At 53.4% G+C, this 23,352-nt stretch overlaps 6 protein-coding genes across 6 annotated transcripts; 2 read left to right on the forward strand and 4 right to left on the reverse strand.

The window, feature by feature from the left end:
* Positions 1–1,555: 1,555 nt before the first annotated feature.
* J4E83_007739 (uncharacterized protein) lies at positions 1,556–2,913 on the forward strand (the record flags this gene model as incomplete). Its single annotated transcript, XM_049334639.1, has 2 exons — positions 1,556–2,255; positions 2,312–2,913. 2 exons carry the CDS (start codon positions 1,556–1,558, stop codon positions 2,911–2,913), a joined length of 1,302 nt encoding a protein of 433 aa, XP_049186128.1.
* A 784-nt stretch (positions 2,914–3,697) lies between these two features.
* J4E83_007740 (uncharacterized protein) lies at positions 3,698–5,236 on the reverse strand (the record flags this gene model as incomplete). Its single annotated transcript, XM_049334640.1, has 1 exon — positions 3,698–5,236. One exon carries the CDS (start codon positions 5,234–5,236, stop codon positions 3,698–3,700), a length of 1,539 nt encoding a protein of 512 aa, XP_049186129.1.
* A 3,354-nt stretch (positions 5,237–8,590) lies between these two features.
* On the reverse strand, positions 8,591–10,861 carry J4E83_007741 (uncharacterized protein; the record flags this gene model as incomplete). Its single annotated transcript, XM_049334641.1, has 2 exons — positions 8,591–10,587; positions 10,639–10,861. 2 exons carry the CDS (start codon positions 10,859–10,861, stop codon positions 8,591–8,593), a joined length of 2,220 nt encoding a protein of 739 aa, XP_049186130.1.
* Positions 10,862–18,677: 7,816 nt separating this feature from the next.
* Positions 18,678–18,975, reverse strand: J4E83_007742 (uncharacterized protein; the record flags this gene model as incomplete). The annotated part of the gene is made up of 2 exons (XM_049334642.1): positions 18,678–18,831; positions 18,935–18,975. 2 exons carry the CDS (start codon positions 18,973–18,975, stop codon positions 18,678–18,680), a joined length of 195 nt encoding a protein of 64 aa, XP_049186131.1.
* Positions 18,976–19,411: 436 nt separating this feature from the next.
* J4E83_007743 (uncharacterized protein) lies at positions 19,412–21,086 on the forward strand (the record flags this gene model as incomplete). Its single annotated transcript, XM_049334643.1, has 2 exons — positions 19,412–19,879; positions 20,049–21,086. 2 exons carry the CDS (start codon positions 19,412–19,414, stop codon positions 21,084–21,086), a joined length of 1,506 nt encoding a protein of 501 aa, XP_049186132.1.
* A 708-nt stretch (positions 21,087–21,794) lies between these two features.
* On the reverse strand, positions 21,795–23,175 carry J4E83_007744 (uncharacterized protein; the record flags this gene model as incomplete). The annotated part of the gene is made up of 2 exons (XM_049334644.1): positions 21,795–21,909; positions 21,971–23,175. 2 exons carry the CDS (start codon positions 23,173–23,175, stop codon positions 21,795–21,797), a joined length of 1,320 nt encoding a protein of 439 aa, XP_049186133.1.
* Between the last annotated feature and the right edge of the window lie 177 nt (positions 23,176–23,352).

Below are 23,352 nucleotides of genomic sequence, written 5' to 3' on the forward strand. Positions count from 1 at the left end.
TCGAAATCGATCGGAAGTTTGAAACCGTGGCTCTTCTGGTCCATACTGGTCGTTGTAAGCATTGTCGTAATCGCTGCGTCTGTGGGCGGAGCTGTAGGTGGCTCGCTAGCAGTCAAAGGGAACAGGAAAAATGCGCCACCATCTTCTGTGCAGAGGTAGTTCCCCCATGCCTAGAGAAACCATTGGCAAATGTATACTAATGTGTGAGCAGCGCGCCAACCTCTATACTTCTGTCCAGCACAGGCGGCTCAAGTGACAGAACGTCCTCCGGATTACGGAGCCTCTCATCCTCTAAACCCACGAGCGTACCCCCTTCCCTCGTAACCACGGACTGCCCAGCCAGCAACAGTACATCGTTCACACCCAGGACACCTGGGGGCAATCCAGGACAATACGAATTCATCAAGCATTGTGGATTTGACACCGACGGGCGGACACTAATCAAGGCTTTCGTCCTAGACCTCAATACATGCCTTGCGCTTTGCTCGAATTGGAACTACCTACAAGCCGGGGGTGATAGGTGTAATTCAGTGGCATTTAAGGTTAACGAGCCACCACCGGGGAATTGCTGGGCAAAGACAGGGACCTCATTGAAGCTAAGGGATGGGGTGACTGCTGCTCTACTGCAATGAAGGGGCTGGGGAAGGTACTAGGGAAGGTACCCGAAGATGATTGGTGATGTGCAGTGTGGAGAATGCGGAGGCCGGAGGTATTCTGGTACTCCAGGACGGAGCTTGTTATCGTCCTCTAGAGCGCCCGAGCGGCCTTTGCGCGCTGTGCTTTTGGCGCGTCGGAAATTGCGTATATTGTCAAGTTACCATGACAGCAGAATTGAGTTTGTGAACATGTCGTGTCAGACGGTCGTGAACACGAAAAGACGTGTTGTTTCTGGCAAGAACATGGTTCAGGTGGATCCGAAGTCGTCCCGTCGCGGTTCAGGTGACAGGCGCACGCTAGATAAGCGAAGATGCCGACAGCCTCCTCTTTTTCACCCAATCGTGGACCCATCGCCGTCTGCATGCACTTCGTCACACGTCACTGGTGTGATTGCAGCTCGTTTCGTCGTCTGCCCGCTCTTAGTGGTTCATGCTGAACCGCCAGGGCTGCCTTTCGCGGCGAGGCTGGGCTAGATAGCAGCAAAGCTTGCCTGCGCCATGCCATCTTCCTTGCTGAGGGCGTGCCCGTCAACTCGTCCAGATTATTCCGTCTACTCTCCCAAGGCCATAAACATCGCCGGCCCCGCTGCGAGCTTGTCCGAAGCTGATCTGAGATGAGACTGCGCGGACGCATAGCAGCATAGACTACCAAGAGGCTTCACCGCTCGCGGGATCAACATTGAGCGCATACCAGAAGGGCAAACATGCTCAGTCTTTGTTGAGATGGCGACTCTATCTCCTGGTGCGTGTGGGCATTTGGGGCTATTGGGATATAGCGCGCTGACCGAGTCGCATCCATAGACGTCCGCCATTCTACCCTCAAGTCGCTCAAACTGACCTGCCCCTCCGCCGAAGTCATTGAAGAACTGCAATCTGCATCTACCCTCGAATCACCTGTAATGGAGCAAGAAGGCTATCCATTCCCCGAAGTCGGAGACGAATGGTCTGACGAGGAGGTCCTGATACCCAGGCATAGACGGAAGGCGCCCTACATACCACCGCTCAAATTCGAGAAAGTTACAGCGACATCGGCCGAGACATCATCCGACGAATCATCGGCATTGGGCAGCCCGCAACGACTGAGCGCGACTATCAGTCCCCTCGTACCGCCCAAAAGCCCATCGCGACCAGACGCGTCGAGGGGTAACAGCCAAGATGATCTCATACAGCGGTACTACCAAGTCACAAAAGAGCGAGATGCGCTGAGGAAACAGCTGCAGAGGAGGAGCATGGGTCCACATGGGATGCCTGCAAAACGTTCGATCGTGTACAAATCTGAAGAGAACACTTTGATTGAAGAGCTACTCGCGTTGCGATATGAGATACGAGTATGGAGTGAGGAGTATTTCGGCGGACCCATCAAAGCCACGAGCAAGCGACCATATCTCACTAGAGCGAAGGAACTGTTTGGGAACCTCACGGACAACTACCAGACGTATCTGAAGCACCCAGAGGAACGGCCGCTCCTCATCCAAGCATACGTTTGGATGAAGCTGCAGCAAAAGATATTCAACAACTGGCAGAAGGGCAGTGGATATGTATGGGCAGGCAAACTGGGAGACAGGAAGCTGCGCGAGATTAACGACACATTGCGCAAGGGTACGCTACCCCGCCCCCGGTGAATCTCTAATGATTACAATGCTAACAAGGTACAGCTGTTAAGAACGAAGCCCAAGCCGAAGAATACCACCAATGGCGAGCCATGACCGTAAACCTCCTAGTCCCTCAGGTAGATGGCAAATGGCGTCCCACTTTCGATGCCGCGCCCGTCCTAAAACGAATATCCCGTTTCTGCAGTCGCATGCGCCGCAAACTACGGCCCTGGTCCACACAGTCTTTGCGTTCAGGGAAGGAACAACTGGGTACCATCATTTCAGCATCTGTTGCGTTAGATTTGAAGATGAAGCGCCAGCTCGCCGACTATCGCTTCGTTACATTCACTGGCGGTAAGAAGGATCAATACTGGGGCTACGGGTTCTACGACAGTGAAATGGAGGACGTGTATGAAGATGATGACGAGAACGGCAGTGGTGGATATGGCGTCAATGGCAGCGCAAAGGGCAGGCGAGTAGAATTGGCACTTGCGCCTGCACTCGAACGATGCGGTAATGCTAATGGACATGTCTTCGATCAGAGTTTCATGATGGTAAAGGCGGATGTGAGCTGTAAGAGATTAGAGAAACCCGAGAAGAAGAAGAAGAAACAGCAGCCTAGGTCAAGAGGCGGCAGTAAGGGCTTTGGGCTGTGGGGCAAGTGAGACTAATGGATGTATGAGATGAATATTAACACACCACTCCGCTTTGAACACATGACCCTAGCGCTTGACATCCGTAATGAAAACACAGGTGGGCTGCTTTGCTATCCACTCAGTCAACCACTACTTCAACCTCAATACCAGACTCTCCCTCCTTCTAATACCTAACACTAAATCTAGCCTCTATCCCGAGATCATGAATCGTTTTCATGAAAAGCCACGGTCTCGTACTTCGACCAACGAGACGGTCCAGCCATTCCGGCTACTTGATCTCCCGACCGAGATACGACTCATGATATATGAGCACGTCAGCGAGTGCTTTGTTCCCATTACTAGTTCCCTCACCAACTCATCAAAAGTCGTAGTTGAGTATCACAGTACTGATAATTCGCTACCACCGCGCAATTCGATTGGAATTTGGGTTCGGATTGATCAAGGTATCTTATGCACGTGTCGCCTTGTCGAGGCTGAGGCATCACCCGTGGTAAAGCGATTGTACGCACAGGCGCAGCGGGTGAATATGCGCCCGATGGCTGAAAAGCGTGGTTGGGATGCGTCGAGGACTACAGTGCATCACTTTGCCTGCCAGTGGTATGACTTGTTTTTTCTTCGCTTTTATTGATGATTGAGTGGCAGAATGGCTACGGAGAGCTTAGGGAATGGGCGGTCGTTGGTGTAGGTACCATTGAGACAGAGTGGATCAGCTTAAGGCTCGGTCACGCACAAAGAGGTGGATAAAGCACGTTTACTTGCTGTAGTATTATAGTGTTACAAAAAGATGCGCAGTCTACTCCGACTTTGGAACGGTGTGAACCTCCCAGTCAGCGCCGTCCGGGCCCTGGACTTTACCATGTGGTTTATCGTGTGTGAAAGGCCCTCCAGCGTTCGTGACACCACTCTCCAAAACCCCCTTCTTCTCGCCTGTCCGCAGGTATTCTAAGAAGGCGACCGAAGCGTCGATGTACTCCTTGAGAGCAACCTTGCTACTTAGCGTCGTACCGGTGACCATGTTCATGATCCAAGGAACGATAAGAGGCGCATCGGTACAAGACGGGTGAGCGGTACCCAACAAAGTCATGAACCACCCCTCCTTAACGTTATCGATGATATTCTTCACGGCTTCAAAGTGCCATCCTTCGTCGTAGAAAGCCGTCTGCTTTTCTGTCCATTCTCCGCTCTGCATGACCAGTATCGGTACGTCGATGTCCTTGTTCAGGGGTCCAGATCCCTTGCCGGGGTCTAAGGCAATACCACCATTGATAGGCATTGCCTTTGAGCCAGCAGATTTCAGTGCTTGCATAGCCCCCGTCGCGCCGTATGAGTGACCTCCGACTGTGACTGCTGACAGGTTGAGGCGGTTCTTGAAACCAGGCAAAGCATTCCGCGGTGAATCGGGCTTGAGGTTCACGACCGGTGCGTCACCTGCATTGAGTTGCGCAAAGAGTTTGATGGTTTCGCTGATCTCAGCTTCACGGAAGTTGAGCTGTGCGGCCTTGAGGTCGAGGTCGGTCATCGGCGGATCGGCTTCTAGGTCCTTGAGCTTCATGTGCCAGACTTTTCGCTCCGTACCATCAGGATGGTGGACGATGGTACCGGGTCCGCTACCGTCACGGTGTTCGATGGCAGCGACTACGTAGCCGTGGCTTGCAATGCTTCCCAGGTAGTGTGCATAACTCTGGCTCATTCCTGCCATGCCATGCGTAAAGACAACGCAGGGCAAACTTCCAAGACCGTCGCCTCGTTTTAACTCTTTATGTTCTTGCTCTGCTGCGCTCATGATCTTTCCAAATTCGCCTGCACCACTACCATCTTCGCCCAAAATTTGCTCAGCACTGGAAAGGATTGGTGCATCAACGACACCTGGAATGACTGTGCTTGAACCAAGGAGCCAGAGACCGAAGGTGAAGACCGAAGATAATTTCGACACTCCGGCAAGACGAGCATAGCCTTCGCCAATAAGCGAGACAGGCTGAGGAAGCCACGGTCGTGCCCATGGTCGCTGGCTGGGCGGCGCCAGAGGCAGAGAGGATGGGTAGTATAAGGTGATGGCCAACGTGTCCAGTTGAAAAGCCTTCTCTCCAGTCGCCTTCAGTATCGCATCATGGATGGTTCTCTTTTGGACCTCTGTCTCAACATCCAGTATGCCAACCTCATGGGGTCCGGTATAAGGCGGAAGCGGCGAGGTGATTGGGGTCAAGCTAAAGAACAAAAACCAGAAAAGTACGCCCGCAGATGTGATGAACAAAAGACGCCGCGGTGTGAGGCGTGAAGGCCTGGGTACAAAGCGGGCAGGCCCGGGTACAAAGCGGCCCATCCGGAAGGCCATGATGCGCGGCTTGTATTGCAGTCTACCAAGGAACTTGAGAGGGCGTGCAAGGTCTAATGAAGGGCGCAAACTGTGACCAGAAGCGATATTTGGGGTTCCAGATATATCAAGTAGTAGGTGCGGTCCACATGGCAATTGTGGCGTATGAAAGCAGAGTGTCGCGTCGCGAAAGTGTTGGCCACTGATGACGTATGCGACATCGGAGATAAGACCGCCCAGATGCAGCACTCAACTAGTTGACACTTAGATCTTTCTGACACTCACGACACACGTCTTTGAGAAGCTGAACAACATCCCGCCGGCTACCTTACTAAGTGTTCCGCTATCTTTGAATACGACCTATCGATCCTAATCTGTCGAAAGTTGGGTCGATTGTTGATGACAAGAGCCGATGTCTCCGTAAGGTTTGCAGTGCGACACGTCCATTTCTTCCAGGATTGCGTCAAACCCTTAACTTATTAGGTGGAAAGGAATTTCGATAAGAGTGAGTTGCGCAGAGACGGGTCTACTAGCGAGGATGAAGATACGAGCCTGACTTGAATAACGCAAAGAAAGCACGACTGCAAGCTCGTAATGCGGTCTAGTATTCGAGCAGACATTACAACGGAGTCCCCATCAATGTTATAATCCTGGAAGGCTGTCATGAAGGGTTGGCGTACAGATGTGGCCGGTGCGACATGCTGTGTTGGCAGGTCATTGAGTATCAATCGCAGCGACTCCACCACCATACTGCGGCACAGCTGCGCGGCCTCAATGTTTGGATCCTCATTGTTGGTTTCCAGCAGCTTCCATCCCATGTAAAATCAGTCAGCACTCATTGCTTAATCGTTACAAACTAATGTATAACCATCGCACAGAAGCTGCTTCAAGCTGGACCGATATCCAAATCGACACTAAGGCCAGCTGGAAGTTAGAGAGACATACAGAAGTTGTTGGAACTGGCGCGATCGTCATGGTTGCCCTGGGTCAAGACAACTCATCAGATGCAATGCAAGTCAAGGTACTTACTCTGCTGGAGATGGACTCTGAGAATGCAGCAGCTGTCGATCAAAAGAGTAACCGGCGAAGTCCTTACACCTCGCATAGGCTGAATGAATGCCTCAGGAAGCCTCACGAACGTTCTACCGCACATGAAACAGCATCTCGAACGACATTCAGGCTAGTCGTTCCGTCTCTTTGTGGACGAGCACCGCGCTTCTACCCTCGATTCGTCACAATGTCATCCTGAAGTCGCTTACGCGTGCATATGCATGCGCACGCTTACTGATGCCTGCGGAGCACATAAAACACAGGTCCCATGTAAGAGCACAACCGACTTCGCTTCGAGCACGTTCAGCGGCACGGGTAATTCCAAACGACCTCTCTATTACCCGAGCCACACACTCTCTACGCCTTGGCCCATAGCAGGACCTATAACGAACGTCCCGCTCCGTGTGTATGCCCTGGTAGTTGACTTGCATGTGGCTGGGGTCTCTGAAGACCTTTACCCGGACGATCGTCTTCGGTTCGGTATCGCTATGGACTTGCGCGCATTTCATTCCGGGGTTCGGATGGAGGACGATGTGGTTCCTGCATTTGCAATCTGTTGGTATTAGGCGCGGTTGGTTGCGCATAGAGCGGCAGTGTAGGTAGAGGACCGGATCGAGTCTATGCTCCGGTGAGCAGAAGTTCGTCAGTACTCACCTTCAAAATGGATGCTTTGGTGGAGCTGCCATGTGGATAGAGTGGATCGTTCCCGGACTGCTTCCTATTTCAGTATCCTTACTATTACCGCCCCAACATTAAGGACATGGTATTTGTCAGATCAGTATGTGCGCTTTGCTGCTCGCCTCCCCAGTTTTTGCGATACGCGGGTGCATAGGCGAACAGAGTGCAGGGTAAAAACCCTTGACGCCGCGGTCATCGTAACCATTTTTAACATGCTTTCCCAAACGGTCGTGTGTCCGCGGTGGACTGACTATCTGATCGATCTGATGGCTTCCAAAACCGTCAAAGGTCCTTAGAGGGCTAGACGCCGGTGACCCACCAACAGCTAAGTCACCTCCGATACCAACACAAAAATCTCCACTGCATGTGTCTGTCGTTAGTCATTCGGTACCACGACACCGGTCTCTTTGGGCGACTTCATTGCGAAAAGCCCGTCTCGAGGCATCGGCCCCGTAACCAATTGAGACGGGAAACCCACTTGTTTACATCCCCTTCAGGACGACGCGCTGCGTCTCGCCACATGCGCCTATACGCTGCAGCCGCCAACATTAATTGCGGCGTTGCGTCAATCTGCACCATTTCGTAGCCAAATGAGTATCTGGGTAACACGGCATAGATAGAAAGCACGCGACAAAAGGCTGGAGAACGGGTCCCGTTGCGCAGTTCACGTTAGACCAGTTCAAACCCATGCTCCATCAGGGGAACAGGTGTTGAACTATCCGGACTACACTGCACGTCTTCTCGCGGCTATGCGAAACCCTCGTGTTGCTCATTCAGGCTTGCGCGCGTTCATATTGATGACGTGACGTCGCGTCGCGCTCAAGTGACGGTATTGCTTCCAAGGTTTTCCCTGAGTTCCCGTCCAACCTGCATGTACTACGCCAATGGCGCGGGCGGACAAGCTCATGCAGGGCGGGCCTGCGAATCCGATGGAGAGCTGCGGCGCGGATCGTAAGGGTCGGATCTGTGGATCGTCGAAACGGTGGCGACGAAATCACAGGGAGTTGTGTATGTCAGGGTGACGCACTATGTACGTACGTGGTCCAGCGCAGCTGAGTATGGGCAAGTAACAGGCAGGAGCGTTGAATAGCACAAATGTAGAAGTGTTGAAATGTTTGATTTGATTTGTACTGCAACGCTCGCAAGCATCTTTCAAAAAGAGAGCAAGATCGACTGTGACAACTGTCGAGTGTGATGATTCCAAAAACAGCTAGTAATTACTTCTCGCGCTCTTTGCGAAAGTTTCCTCTCCTCTGTAACATAGGAGATAATTTGTGCGCGGATATGGCAAGATAGGTCTATGTAATGAGACAAAGGTGCGCCGAAAAATGCATGCAAGCGAGCTGGTGAAAAGCTGACGCAAAGGAACCCGAAATGCGCAAAACTAAAAAGAGACCTTCCGACTTTTAGTCTTCCGTCAATGATGGGACTGCTAGTGATATGTAAGATGGGAGAGAACATGACTCGTCAATATGTACATCGAATGCAATTGTGTGTCGTTGATAGCGTGACATGAAGCATAGCCAGCCATGCTTCATGAGCCTCCTGGGCTTCGATTCAGGGACGCGGGGTGGATGGAGTTATTATTGTGTGCGTCGTGGGTGAGGTCGCTGATGGTCATGGCTTGATTTACATCTGCGAAGTATTTTATATGTTGCGTGGGGGTGTCGGGAAGAGAGACAACATAGGGGAGCGAGACTGCGCGGTGGTCGCTGCGCGGTTACGTGGCTTGGTTGGCTGATCCTCCTTCGGAGCAGAGACGGAAAGGAACTTGGCGGCACCTTCAGACAGGGCGGGTTTGTGCTGGCGCGCTGGTGCACGGGTGGAACGCTGCGACCCTTGGCGCGCAAGGTCGAGCGACGACTTGAGCTCCTCTTCGACAGTAGAGTGATTGGCACGCTGTGAGCCACGTCGAGCCAAATCAAGCGAGGCTCTGAGCTCGGTCTCAATGGAGCTGCGAGATGGCTCCTCATCTTGAGGCGCTTCGTCGTCTGAAGCGAAGAATGTTCGCCCTTCCAGGGTACGCCCTGGTGGCGTAATGTCATCGTCCTCTTTGTCTTCGTTAAGGAACGCAATCTGCTCTGAAAACTGATCAGCTGCAAGACTGAAGCCAAGCGACTTGCGGCTACGACGGGATGGAATCAGCTCTGGAACACTGCCGGCAGAGCTTGCCGAGCGCCTCACAGGGGAGCTCCAAAGACCGCAGCTCTGAGAAGAGGACATGAGGCTGCTGTCATAAGAGCTTCGCCTACTTAGTCGGACGTGACTGCTACGCGCCGAGCTCGTCGTGCTTCGACCGGCGTCGAGCATTGGAAAGTGCCGGTCGGACGCGGCGTACTCGTCAAGCAAGTCCTCATATGTGACTTCTCGTGTATCCTTGTATTCCTGCGGGACAAGAAGGGACGGGCTTAGCATGAAGCCAGTGTCGCCACTGAAACGGTTGGCATGGAAGAATCCTGAGGGTGTCGGTGGCAGGCCAGTGCTGAGGGTGGATGTGGATATCGCAGATGTCGGAACCAGTTCTGGCACACTCGATGTGCTGGGAACCAGCAAAGATGAGCGGAAATTGTCAGAGGCGAAACGCTCTCGATCAGCGGAAGTGATTCTGGAGTTGCGACGATTGGCTTGCTCAGCAGAAGGAGTGTCGCAACAGCGAACACCGTCATCAGATACTCGATCCCATTCGAAGTCACAGTCAGCTTCTAGAGCGTTGTCGTAGATATAGTCGACATCTTCTTCCCATGACTCCTCTATTGCGCGCCATGTGTTTGACTGGCGACGCTGATAAGGTTTTCGAATAGACATCCTCCTCGGCATGCCAAATGAGCCCAGCGTGTCAGACATTTGCGATGAGGGTCGTGAAGCCGAAGGCTCTGCCCTTGGTGAAGCAGGAGACTGACCTCTACCCTGTGATCTAGAGGTAACGGGAGATCGCGGATTTTGAAAGGAAAACGATCCAAAGTAAGGCGATCTCGGCGAAGTCGGGGACTTCATTGGGGGCTGTGGTGCAGGTCTTGGGCTGACGAATCTTTCTGGTTCCTCGACAACATCTGCGAGACTAGGACTGAAGGATGGCGGTGTGGTTGCGTGAATGGCTGAATCATCAGGCGTCGTGACTGCATGGCCAAAGTACGAATCTTCTGATATCTCAGGTAGTACGTCCGGGGTGGACACAGCAGAGAGAGCAAATGAGTCCCAGATACCCGACTCTCGCTTCGACCGCGACAACCTACGCGGACCAGAAGCAGGCTCTTCGTACGCGAACTCAGGTGTACCGAAGGCGGGTCCCAAGGGAAGATGAGGCGACTGTATCGACGATGTGTGCGTATGTTTCCGAGGGCTAGGTTGGGAGAAGCTCTCTATAGATCGGGCTAGGCGAAGGGGTCGTCGCGATATTGGGAAGTGGGGGACAGTTTCGGAATCGTGACGAGGTTCTGGGCTGCGAGGGGGAGATGTGAAGCCTAGAGCAGACGTGGATCTCTCTTCTCCATTTGCCAAGTTTTCAGAGGAGAAGTTCCTAAAATGGACGTCATCGGATGGTGTGACGGGCAACTGCTGTTCGAGAGCAGCTATTTGATGTCGGTCGGTGTGAGAAAGGTGCTGAAAGTCGAACGGGCTCGAGATACGGCTAATCAGACTCGTACCTATTGTCACGATAAGCAGAGGGCCTTGGATCAGGGAAGACAATTACTTACTAGCATCCTCGCTTCTTTTGCCCTTCCGTAAGATTGATGATCGTCTTTCGCTGACGTCCCCTTCGAACTCATCGACGTTTATCATGGGCGTCTCGCTCAGCCTCTTGCCCTTCTTCCCGCGGAACAACGACCTCCTAGATCCGGTAGACTCTTTATGACTCTTGTTGCTGGTGTGTCGATGTCCAGGTGGTGAGCCATGCCAAGAAGCTTCATGATCAGCCATCTCGGAATGGCTGAGAGACAACAGCGAAGGGGTCATAGATGTCGCAGTATTGCTTCTAGACCGTAGATTGAACACGGAACTTCGTCTGGCCGGATGGGCTCTGTGTTGCTCGGGCGAATGCATGCCAGGATGAGTTGAATGCGTGGAATACTGCTCTGACCAAAAGTCTGAACTTGCGGTAGGAATGGTAGGCCCAATGGCCTGAGAGTCGACGGATGACTGTCGAGACCGGGAGGCATCGGTTTTATGGAACGAAAACATGGCTTGGGAGCCTGAACGAACCCCAGAAAAATAAAGCCTAACGCAAGCAACGCGAACCGAGCAATGCTAGTATGGCGTGTGCAGGTCCCCACAAGTGGCCGGCAGATGTAGTTATGGCAACAACCATTGAAGTTGATGAGATGATCTGGGGAAACCTGTCGCGCGCACGCGAGCTCGGATGTTGTGAGTTCAGATGCCCGGGTTATACGCCTGCTGGAGGCGTTAGTGATGTATGCGAACGACTTGCCATTGGTACACAAGACCTGAGTTGGAGGGATCGAGGTTGGACGAGGCGAGATGACTGAACTTGGGCCAAGGCTAGGATCCAGGCGTGCCAAATGAGGGTAAAGGTATAGTTGAGATGCAATAGCAACCAAAGTAATATATGCGTACCTGGTCAAGTAGACAACTTATTTGCAGGGGAGGAGAGAACGTAAGAGCCTGAACACGGACCACTGCAGGGCAACGGCTGATGAAGGGGTTCTGCCCTCCGTGTGGGAATAACACGAGGGTGCGGTCAAGGAGTTAGGGTCGAGTAAAGGTTGGCGAACTGCACAGACCGAAGTGAGACAAGCGGTGGTTGCGAATGAGAGGGAGTGGTGGACGGTCCAGGTAGCCGAGCAAAGATTCGAGTAAGGATTGTAGTTGCTGGAGAGCGATCATTGGCATATGCCGCAGTATTGCATGCCGTGACACGGGAACAAGAAGCTTTGTGGCCGGCAAAGTAACAGCAAATGTAGGGATGATCTCACTATGTAGGAACATGGCCGGCTTGGACGAGCAGCGGAGAGTATGTGGAGAAGATGGAAGGTGCTCAGTGTGCTCCACCAGGTTAGTGACATCCAGGACGAGCCAGGACAGGGCTCGCTGCGCGCCAGCAGGAGAGAAAGACATGGGTATCTGCCGCTGAGCGACGGCGCCTGAGCATCTGTTAGTGGCTGGGGGATGACGGAAACAGGGGTGCAGGAGACGGGGGATGCCCGACTTCACAAGGCTCGTGAGCCACTGACGATGAGCGCGCAAGTGAACGCGGCCCGACAGGTCGGCCTGCGCAATATAACGTTGCAGGGGCAGATATAGCGGGCGCTGATTGGACGTTGCAGCGAAATAAACGGTTAAATCTGCTGCATATCTGCTCTGACCACGTCCAGGCCCGCTATGCTACGAGGCCGTGAGGTCCAATTTGCTTGGAATGTCGGCCGTATGTTGTTGTGCATCCGAGAGGATTTGGCAACGCGTCGAAAGACGTGTCGTGGCTGGGAAGGTAAGCTCTCGCTGCTGTGCTCGCGGACAACGAAGCTTTCGTAGCACAGCACGCGTAAAATTGTGCTGACAATACGAGCGGGTATCCTCAGTCGGGGAGAGTATGATTTTGGCAGCTACGTACAGCATTTGTGCTGTTAGTGCCGAATATGCCGGTTCGCGATTTCAGGCGGGCACGGCGCAAATGCGCGCAGGGTTAGGCCTGGTGCTGGGGGCACATGGGTATGCATAAGGCCTAAGCATCAACATGTCTGCCACTTTGGACTGGATCTGTGGCTAAGCTTGTCGACAAGAAGCGCAACTCTAAGTATTGACGCATGTCGTCGTCGTGTGCTGGCGCGGAACAATCAAACTGTCAGAAAGGGATCGCGATAAGCGTCCGAGCAGAAGACGAGAGGCTAGAGCATCGTCCCATCTGCAGATCTTCGCTCGTGAGACGGCGGAACCTGAAACAACCGAAGAGAGCCCCTACCATGGCCGACGATGTGTCCAAGGACTCGATACCCCGCCTCACTCAGACGTCTCAATCTACACAGGGCTCGTGGGCGGATCGATCTGAAATCGCGAACAGCCCTCGTCGAGGTCAAAGTCCATGTGGTGATGTCTCGGGCCCGGTAAGTTCCAAACATGTTTCAGAGCCCCACGACAGCGATGACCGGGTGCTGGCTATCGTGAGTTGTGAGACCCCTCTGATGTGCCTTCCTGGCTGTCCCCAAGAGACTCAGCATGCACAGAGCGCCACCTTGGCGCAGTCGCACTGCCAGCGTAGCATAGCCTTGAGCTTGCGACGGTTCTGGGTACGGCGGTGTTGTAACACGGTCCTTCTGCTCGTATCATGCTGTGATGCAGTCGCGTACAACAGCAGTAAGGGCTGTAGGCCCTCGCATCAGCCGCTGTACCACGGCTCCATCCAAGATTTCCACAAACATGTGTGACGAGCGCCTATCTCTACGCTTTCTTCTTCTTCGGAAATGCGCCTGTAATGAGATCCAATACTTGAGGCGTGAGCCGTGTGGGGGTGGTGGGCCGTCAGCTACTACACCAGCTGCATGGACGCAATGTGAGCACACCGACTGATGTCAAAATGTCCGATGATGGTGTTACCGTCGTTGAGGTTCTTGTGCAGATGCATGAGGTAGCCGGTCGTCGGCCTGTGATTTCCCCGAGGCTGGAGGTGAAAGCGTGCTCACGTGTGTTGTTGTGCCAAGGCTGCCTACCTCAGTAGGCCCATGGACTGGAAAGAACGCCCGCAGGTGCTCGGGAACATCCTCCACCATCACCACAGCTGTGCACACGACTGTGCACGCCAACTCCCACCGACGCCGGAGCTGAACACGTCTCTAGTCTCGATAGTCCCAGTGGTTCCTGGCCGCTGCGTGGTTCCCCTTGTTCCTGCAGTGGTCGCTGGCGGCTGGCCACAGATCGGCGAGAACTGCTCGGTACCTCCACCTTGCTGCTGCTCCCACGCACCGGCGGCCCACGTCTTACGCACCACACCTCTGCGCTCCAACGAGCTGCTCCTATCAGTCGCCTCCCCGTTGTGTAGATGACGTTGGCTGCATAACAACTGCGCTACTCCTCACGAGAACCCCTCTAGCGGGCTCCTATGTGCTAGGCTCGGCGCCCGAACCTCCGGACACAATCTTCACCGGTGTATCCACACGCCCAGGTGGCTATCCATGCGCCGTAGTCCGCTTTCATGGAGACCGTTTGCACACAGGAATTACCTCATCGAGTCCAATTATAGATGTTCGTCTTCGCTCCACTTTCTATTCGTTTCGAGGCATTGGGCAGTGAATTCGAGCCTCTCCAGGAACATGCTGGCACTGCCAAAGATCAATGACGGTACAACTCGTACCTCTTCTGCGACGTGTTCAGGTTTGCATCTTCCGGAGGTCTGTCCATGCTAGAACCTTGTTTCCTGTACCTGCAGGTCGCAATTCCTGCCGTCTAACCCTTTTCGTCCCACCGGCAGACTTTAGCTGAGCCCCACCTAGATGTCTTCCCCAATTCAACTTTAACTAGGGCAATTTGCAAGCTGAAGAACATCTGCTACAAAGCCGAATGCGGGTTCAACAAAGCCGATGCACACAGCAACTCGGAAGCCCTCCGGATCCGCCCTCGCTAGGCTTTATACTTTGGTTTCACCATTAAGGCGTACGGGATGCAACGGCTATTGACAGCGGTAGCCACGGTCTCGCTGTACTGAAATTCCAACAACTGTAGGAGATCGACCCGGAACCTTAGGCTTTCCCTGACGGTATCGCGTTTCATATTTGCCTGTAACGTCTGGAGCCGGTTCTTGAAAGACCTTGAAAGATGATTCAGCAACTCTTGTTTCATGTTCAATGTTTTAGACCATCTGTACCAATGTTTCTTTTACAACTGCTGATGTGGTCTGTAGTGGATAACTCCGAACTGAGAACCATCCCACCAATGGAGTGAATGTGGCGTCTTCGCTTGCCCACCTTGGCAACTGGCGGACATACTATACCTCCATCCCGGTGGTTCGAGGCGGGCAAACGCAGCCACAGTCGTACCCGTCTCAACAAGAGACGCTCTCGCCTTTTCATGCAACGGGGCACTGGCGGATCTATCGAACTTTATCTCACATTTTGTGGAGATAGCAGCGGATGCAAAAGTACGAGCACCTGTCCCATCAGCCTGATAGGTCAACCGGCGAGTACTCCAAAACGCGGTCAAGCTCCGGTCGGGACGTAAGATTCGCTTAACTCTAAGAAAGTCCTTGCAGGTAGAACTACCTAGGTACCTGGTTGTCGGTTGAAGAGCAACTCCCACATCTGGTAAGCGACCATTGCTTAGGTACAGCAGTCTATCGATAATCCTCATTTTAGCCTCTCTATGGCGTGAGCGTGGAACGAATTTGAGGTCCAGACGACCGTCAGCTTCGAATCTTGAATGGAGGCGTCAAGCTCACCATGCAAGAATGCTCCCAACGGCCTATCTAAGTTCCGGCCCGCGGTCCTGAACCTTACGCAACATCAGAATTTTCTTTGATACATGGATTCGCAGTGCTGCCACGGCACGTCTTACATATCGTCTCGTCATACACGTACTCTGAAGTCAACAGCTTATGGGCGGATCATTTCGAGTACTCATGCAGCTCTTCATTTTGTTTCTCCATGGGCGACTTGCAAAAAAAGAGGGGTAATATGCATGGACGGGAACTCCACCACTGTTCAACAAAGCTCCAGCCTGGGTTCAGGAGACCAGGAACCTTTTTTACCCTCTCATTGACGCCTAGATCTTGGGCTTTTGAGCAAGTTCGGATGCAAACAGTCTCTGAGAGCCATAGTATGCCATTGGGGACGTGAACAGCTGGACAATAATGGGGAACCCTGAAAACGAAGACTCTTGTGTTCATACGCCGGATTTGATCGTACATGTGCTTTGCAGCACTAATGGGTCATGTGGTGGTGAGAACCGACAGAGAATGCGCCAGCCAACACCGAGTGTGTATCATTGGCGCCTCATTGGCTAACTTCCAATTGCTATTATTCCGTCTCGCTCTTCACCATAGTACCGACAGAGAGAGAGCAATGACATCTTCTCTGTGCCAGGCTCATCTCTTAGGGGTGCGCTGGTGGCTCACGGGCCGTGAAACATGGATTTGAATCCTTCGGCTGGCGATCGAAGGGCCACCAACACTACTATGAGCCGCCCCGTGGCGTGAACTGCAAATTTCATCACTGGTCAAAGCGTTAGATGCACAGCGGTCCCGTGATGCACATTCCTCTTCGGCTGGTCCCTCGAAGGGGCAGGTGAGGGAGGGGCCAAAAGGGTCATCTTTCATAACCCTGGAAACCATGTGGGTATAGACGCCATGCGTGTCGCGCACACCGAATAACATGATACTGTAGTCGGACGGGGTTGAAGTGCCGACCGCCTTTTGCTTGTTTAGTTCATCCCGTCGAATAGGCCATACATCGTGATGCTGAAGTCAAAATCCGATCACACTTGACATCGTCGTCCAACAGAAGTGAATACGAAAACCATAACGTATGCATCTTCGAACAGATCCTATGACAAATCCGCGCTCCTTCTAGTTCGCAAGGATCGAGACTAGTTTACTAATGTTGTTGTAATGCCTACAACTGCCGTTGGTCAATGCAGTAGAGAAAAGCAAATATACACAACAAGCGACCATACGAGCCTAATCTCGTTTGCGAACAAGGCAAGCATCGCAACATGCACGATGGTAATCTCAAGCTGCAGGTACGATCGAAATGCTGGCACACCGTGTCCAGGCCAGCCCGTGTCGGCGGAAAGAATAAGCAAAATGGCCCGGATGGTTTTGCTTTACATGTCGAAATCAGGTGACTTGCATGCCAACGCATGTATCTTTACATGAGAGAATGATGGAACTGTGGATTTGGTAGAAGAAGCATCATAGAAGACGGTTCCAGAACACCGATTCTACCCTGCGCTTCGCCCATACTAGGAGGTTTTTCATCAACTTTGTTTTGCCGTCACTGTATTACTGAGACAGATAGTCTAGACGACACGACGAAGTACACCTCGCGCCGAGAACGCAGTCTGCTTGTTCATCAACTTGTTGCACGAACCAGGGCCAAGCGGTAAGCTTGTAGCGCTGAAACCGTGAGTCGGCGTGAGTGGTGGTCAAGCCAAGAAGTGAACAGCCATACCCTACAATTCGGCCGAAGACCACACCACCCCTAACCTCCGCACACGCTCTGAAGAGAGCCCATCATGCCATATTACAACTCCGTGTATGCCTGCCGCGCCGATCACGGCACATCCCAAGCACCACGTCGCAACCATACTTCCGCAAACGGGCTGACCCTCCCAATCAAGCAACAGATCTACGACCTAAACATTACCCCAATCGAACACACGGCTAGATGAAGCCGTTCCCCAAGGCCGAAAAGGTGACAGAAGTGACAGCACGCATGTACAAAAACGTGCGCGCCGTTGCGCGAGTCCGCGTGCACCGAAGAGAAGCCGTGGTATTACACCGACTGGATGATCGCTTTCGCTCCGTTTTCTCGACGTTGACACGAACCCTCGCCTCCCCCTACCTGCCCTACCCCTCCCCTGTCGTGAACATATCTCCCGTGTCCCGAGTGTGTGGTGAGTTTGAGATCAGAGCGCTGAGGGCTTACGAGTTCGATATGGTTTTGAGATGCAAGTTCTAGATGTATGACGAGGCGCCGAGTGGTGAGTCTGGCCGTCTGAGACACTGGCGGGGATGCGGCAGGTTCCAGTTGGGTATACTTACGTCTTCGGTGTGCGTACCTCGTATGTCGTTGTTGCTTACCAGCGCAGGGAACCTGAGGGGCAGCCGGGAAGTGGAGGACGAGCTGACGACCGTCTTCTTGTTGGGACGAACAGGCCGGGGAGACGATGGCTCGCTTGCTGCTGGCGCTCGTGATCGCCTTGCTGTGGGCAAGCGAGTGAGGCCGTGGTTTCTTCGCACTGATGGTCCTTCGAACCCAGAGTGGTGATCTTCGGATACTAAGACCGAATGTGAGCGCAGGGTGGAAAGTAAGGCTGACGTGCTCGTTGGGGAAACTTCGGGCTATAGGTGATAGTCATGAGTGTATCAATGCGCACTATATACCACATTCATTGATAAGAGCAAGTCGTGAGCTCCGTTTCGAAGACAACTCCCCTGCTGCGATAGAAAAGGGGAGAGGACTAGTCGTACACATCGATCGCCGATTGAAGAGTGACATCAAAATAACCCGGTTACTACCGAGATCACTAGATTGGAAAATATGGCGGTTTTTGTGTATATGATCCTTCGCGTAAGGTCCAGGATATCTGCAGCGTTTTGCTTCCACGACATTTCCAGAATTCGGCAAGCTCTCGCGTACTTGCGGTTACGAATCGCGCGATCGATAGCCTTGGGAGAAGATGTTCGTTTGATAACTCAGCGTCCATCCTGCGATTGTTAGCGCGTTGTCCTAGTCCTGTAAATTGGCCGAGTGGGAGTACGCTTCGTGGGCTTCACCACAACTGCGGAACATAGACGAGCTGATGAGGTCAGTTTGATCCGTATCATTATCCGAGTCTTGTTGTGATATCTCTTGCGAGGACTTCCAAGGCAGCTGGACATGTTGTTGAGCCAGACTTCACTGTCATCTAACGCCGTCCATCAGCGATCCAGCAGCTCAACAAGGTGACCGGAGATGATGAAAGTTTTGTTTGCTCGTTCTGTGTGGTATTCCATATGTACAATTCCGCAGTAACGAAGCCTGAAGCAACCGGTACGCCCTTGTCTGTATGCGCTTCCTTTCAACACCACCTCTTAGTGTCCCTCCTCGTGGTGGCCCTTATCCTCGAAGAACAGTTGCTCGGCAACGAGGTATCCAGCGAATGCAACGGTGGCTATGCCGAGGCCGGGGAAGGAGCCCTTGAAGCGGTTGAAGCGGGTGAAGGGTCCGGTGTATCGCCATTGCTCACTGGGAAGGTAAGTATGTGTGGAATGGGGCATTTCCGTGGCATAAAGCGTACTATCGTGCCCATGGGTCGCCCTTGGTACCGTTCGCAGAGGCAGCGGCGAACTTCTTGGGGTCGAAGCCGGTGATGGAGGGGCGTGGTGCCATGGTGATGGAGCTGGCATAGTCAGCAATTGTTGCGCGCAGAGAAGAACATGTCAATTGAGCGCGTATTGCTTGCTTACATACTCTATGAGCCTCGTGAGCAGCTGGTGTGAGGCAAGGCGGTTGTGGAAGCTGGCGTCGGTAGTTCCTGGACCATCGTCAGTCGCATCTCGACATGTCTTGGCGGCGAGCGATCATACGCACGGCCTCCGCACGTCGTCAACTGCGGTTGCTCTCCCCACACCATTCACACATCGCCCGCACCCCATCGCTATCACCACCCCAGACGCGTTCGTACAGCCCGAGGATACCCACGACTCTCGCGAGCTTCATCTAGGCATCTAAGAAGATCCATCATTCCGTCACCTGCACGAACATCCACGGGATCCACCTCACCCACGCACACGCGAATCGTCGCAACCACTACAGCAGCTTCATAATGCCGCCTCACGGGGGCCGTTTCCCCGGTCACAACCTCTCGAATCCCTTCGCGCATCTCTCGGGCCCAATACCACAGCAGCAGCAACAACCGCTGCACCAGCAACACCAGCAGCAGAACATGCAACATGGAGGCTTCGGCGGCGGCAACCAGGCACACAATCTGAACCTCTTCGGCCAACATCAGGGCGGCTTCCAATCAAATGCACCGCTGGGTGGTGGACTGGGCGGAGCCGGGCTCGGGGCAGCAGCAGCAATTGGCGGGGCAGGCGGAGGCACAGGACTCGACGGACATGAAGCGCGTATGAGATTTGCCCACGGCGCGCAAATACAAGAGAATGCTGCTCGTGGTCAGGACGGCGCTAAAGGCATTGCAGGACAGCGGATACGAGAGGTCTGGCGGTCGAATCTGCACCAGGAGATGGACATGCTGCGCTCGCTCATCGACCAGTACCCCTACATCAGCATGGTCAGTATGCCATTTTCCTACCAGCCGGTCGGACAGCTCTTGCTTGGGAGCTTTGTCTGATGCGTGTAAAGTCAGCCGTCAACGGTGGCGCAACGTCTTCTTTTGATGGGGTAGTTTCCATTCTACCTCTCCCCCCTCTTCATGGACTTCCTGCTCACTCTTTGAATAGGACACCGAGTTCCCCGGTGTTGTCGCGCGGCCTATCGGAGACTTCAACTCGAAAGCCTCATATCACTACCAGACCGTGCGCTGCAACGTCGACTTGCTCAAGATCATCCAACTCGGCGTCACCCTCTTCAACGTGCAAGGCGACATCCCGCCGTCGCATCTCGACATTACAGACCTAAACTACAAGCCAAAATCGTTGCAGCGACATGCAAACAACATCGTCGTCTGCCCATGCACATGGTCCTTCAACTTCCAGTTCTCCCTTGAAGATGACATGTACAACGAGGAGTCAATACAGATGCTTAAGAAGTCTGGCGCCGATTTCGAAAAGCACAAGGAGCTAGGCATCGACCCTGTCGAGTTCGGTTCATTACTCACCACATCGGGCATGACTCTGTCGGAAGATGTCAACTGGATATCGTTTCATAGTGGTTACGACTTCGCATACATGCTCAAGATGCTCACCTCACAATCGCTACCCGAGGACGAGGATACGTACCGCAAGCTCGTTAATGTCTTCTTCCCCAAGTTACTCGATGTCAAGTACCTTTGGCGACATGCGAACAACCTTGTTCGGCGCGGTGTTATCGGATCGACTGCGACCAATATACTCAATAATCTAGGCACAAAGTCCGGCCTTCAAGATCTCGCCGATGAGCTCGGCTGCCAGCGTGTAGGCAACTCACACACAGCAGGATCCGACGCATGGCTGACAGGAGTCGTTTTCTGGGACATGAAAAAGAAGATCTTCGACGGAACCATTCCCGACGAGATGAGCGGCCACATGTGGGGTCTCACTGGTGTCGGACCACCAGCCAGTGCAACAGCGCAACAAGCTGTCATTGCCGCACAGGGGGCTTCGCAAGGCTTGACAGGCTTCCAGCAGGGTGTCAACAACACCTTCTATCCCGGAAACGCAAGACACGGTGTCGACGGCCCAAGCACACCCACAAACCACCCAGCTGGTCTGGCGTCGAATACTCCTGGACCCACAGGCATGATGACCCCGGGCGGATACGGCGGCTACGGCAACAAGTAGGATAGTGGCCATTTGCGGAATGAAGGAGAGTCTTCCAAATCTCCCCTTCTGAGCCCAGGCCGTGGTGACTTGTCATACAGCGAGTTTCTACCAGGCAACAATTCGCATGGTGCCGGTGGCCATTTTGACAAAGGAAGATAGTATCCCGAGAATGCCTTTCTAAGGTTGAGCCTTGTTCGTCAGCCACACAATCGCTTACCCAGTGGCCATTGGCATGAGGGATATTACTATCCCGAAAACCCTGTTTTGAGACGGCATCGTCGTGGCCGATCCCACAACAGTCACTCATCTGGTCCCTCTAATCATCGCGGTCGCGGAGGTCATTCTTGGACTGGCTATCGAGGTGGCGGCAACATGGGCGTGCCACATAGTGCTTGAACGAGGAGGGCGCATTAAAAGGTTGAGAGGAATTATCATCGTCTTGGGGTGGTTTAAAAAGGGAATCGGACGTGGTGGCGTAGGATAGTATTGTACGATACCCGGGTTAGTGTGCAGCGAGTGCGGACCGTACTAGATCGTATGGTCAATGTTATTCTTGCATTCATCCACCACTTGTACAGACATGCGCGTGATATATATTGAGTGTCCTGGTCAATTCCCAGCACGGGGCTGGCATGGACTTCAACAACGAATCGTGCAAAAGAGTATAGTATTTGCTTGCAACAAAGCAAGAAAATTGTTGCAGACGAGTTCTCCAGTGTGGGACATCTACATATTGAACCTCGTCCTCTGCTTCTCCATACGGCCTTTCCACTGCCACTCCTGGCCACTCTTGAATTGGATACCGCGATCTATCCTGCGGAGTTTGAGCGTCATTCGCGGTCTGGCCATTTACGTTAGCAGTCTACTCCCAATAACATGTGCGAAGATATAGTAGAACTTACCCAATCTCCTGCATACCCACTTTAACATCCTCCACACCCGGAAGCGGCTTGCCATCCGACCCCACAATAGGTTTCTCGGTCTCGCGCTTATCCCTAAACACATAGCGATGTCTTCTCACAAAGATATAATCGCGCTGATTGTGCAGCGTGAGGACCTGGCGCCCTTCCAACTCTGGTTTCGCAGGGAACATATTCTGGAAGAGGTGGGCTGTGAGGATACCGAGGGGAGTTTTAAACTGGTTCAGGATGAGCTCGGGGTAGTGTCCTGTGTCGTTTGCGTGGCGGGGCAGCTTCTTTCCCTCGACCCAGTTTGTGAGGGAGAAGTGGAAATGAGGTCCGTCGGGCAGGGTGACAATGTCGAGGCCGTCGGGCTTCTTCTCGTGCTCGGCTTGCATGAGGATGACGAGGGCTGTGTAGCCGCGTGCGCTGGCGAAACCGGCGATTTCCTTGACGCTGTACTTGTGCGCGTGGACGTGCTGGGTCCGTCTTATGTAGGTGCTATTGGGGAAGAGGGAGGTGAGGATTTCGGCTTCTTTGTGCAGCGTCGAGTTGATGCTGGTTGTGATTAGGATCTGGGGGTCGTCGGTGCGCGGGTTGAATATCGAGGGGAACTTTTGCTTGAGGAACTCGGGCGAGAGTTCGAGGTTCGTTGCTGTGGATGTGGCGCTGGGACTGGAGGCGCGTTTCCCGGGTTTGGAAGAGGCGGCGTCGGAGTCTAGGTCGGAATCGTTGGAGTCGAGAGAGGGTTCGGATTCGGAGTCGTCGAGCATGCTGTCTGCTTCGTCGTCCTGGCTGTCGTCCGAGTTGGCTCCGCCTGCTTTTTGGTCGCGCTTCTTCAGTTTCGCTAGTATGCCCTCGTCCTCGCCGTCTTCGACATCCTCGCCGTCCTTCTGTGCCGCTTCCTCTTGCTCCACCTTTCTCCTCTTTGCCAGTCTCTCCACATCAATGGCCCAACCCAGCGCATCTTCTTCGTCGCCGACTGGCTCGTCCCATACTCGCTTGCCGTCGATGGTCGCAGGCTTGTTTTGTGCTAAGCGCTCCTCTCGCAGCGCAGGGTTCTTCTCTTCCTCGCGCTTGCGACGGAGTCTTGCGTCTCGTTTTTCTGATTCGCGCGCCTTCTTGATAGAGAGATGCGCCGCCTGTCTGCGCAGTTTGTTCTTGGGCTTGATCCCAGAGGCGACATTGGGGCTCTTGGAGAAGGCCATGTTGGAGCGGGGTCACGTTACTGGTCCGTATTGGAGTGTGTGGTCTGGTGTGTGTCGCACTGGCCGTCGAGTCCGCAAGACGGTGCTGCTCAACTTTTCGGTGGAGCCGCGGCCTGTGCTTTTCCGCAATCTTGGCGCGCCACACATTAGCAGAGCCTCAGGCGTGTCGAGATTCGA

This window comes from Alternaria metachromatica (genome assembly GCF_023757995.1).
Source record: "Alternaria metachromatica strain BMP 0045 chromosome Unknown scaffold_20, whole genome shotgun sequence".
Classification (NCBI taxonomy): Eukaryota; Fungi; Ascomycota; class Dothideomycetes; order Pleosporales; family Pleosporaceae; genus Alternaria; species Alternaria metachromatica.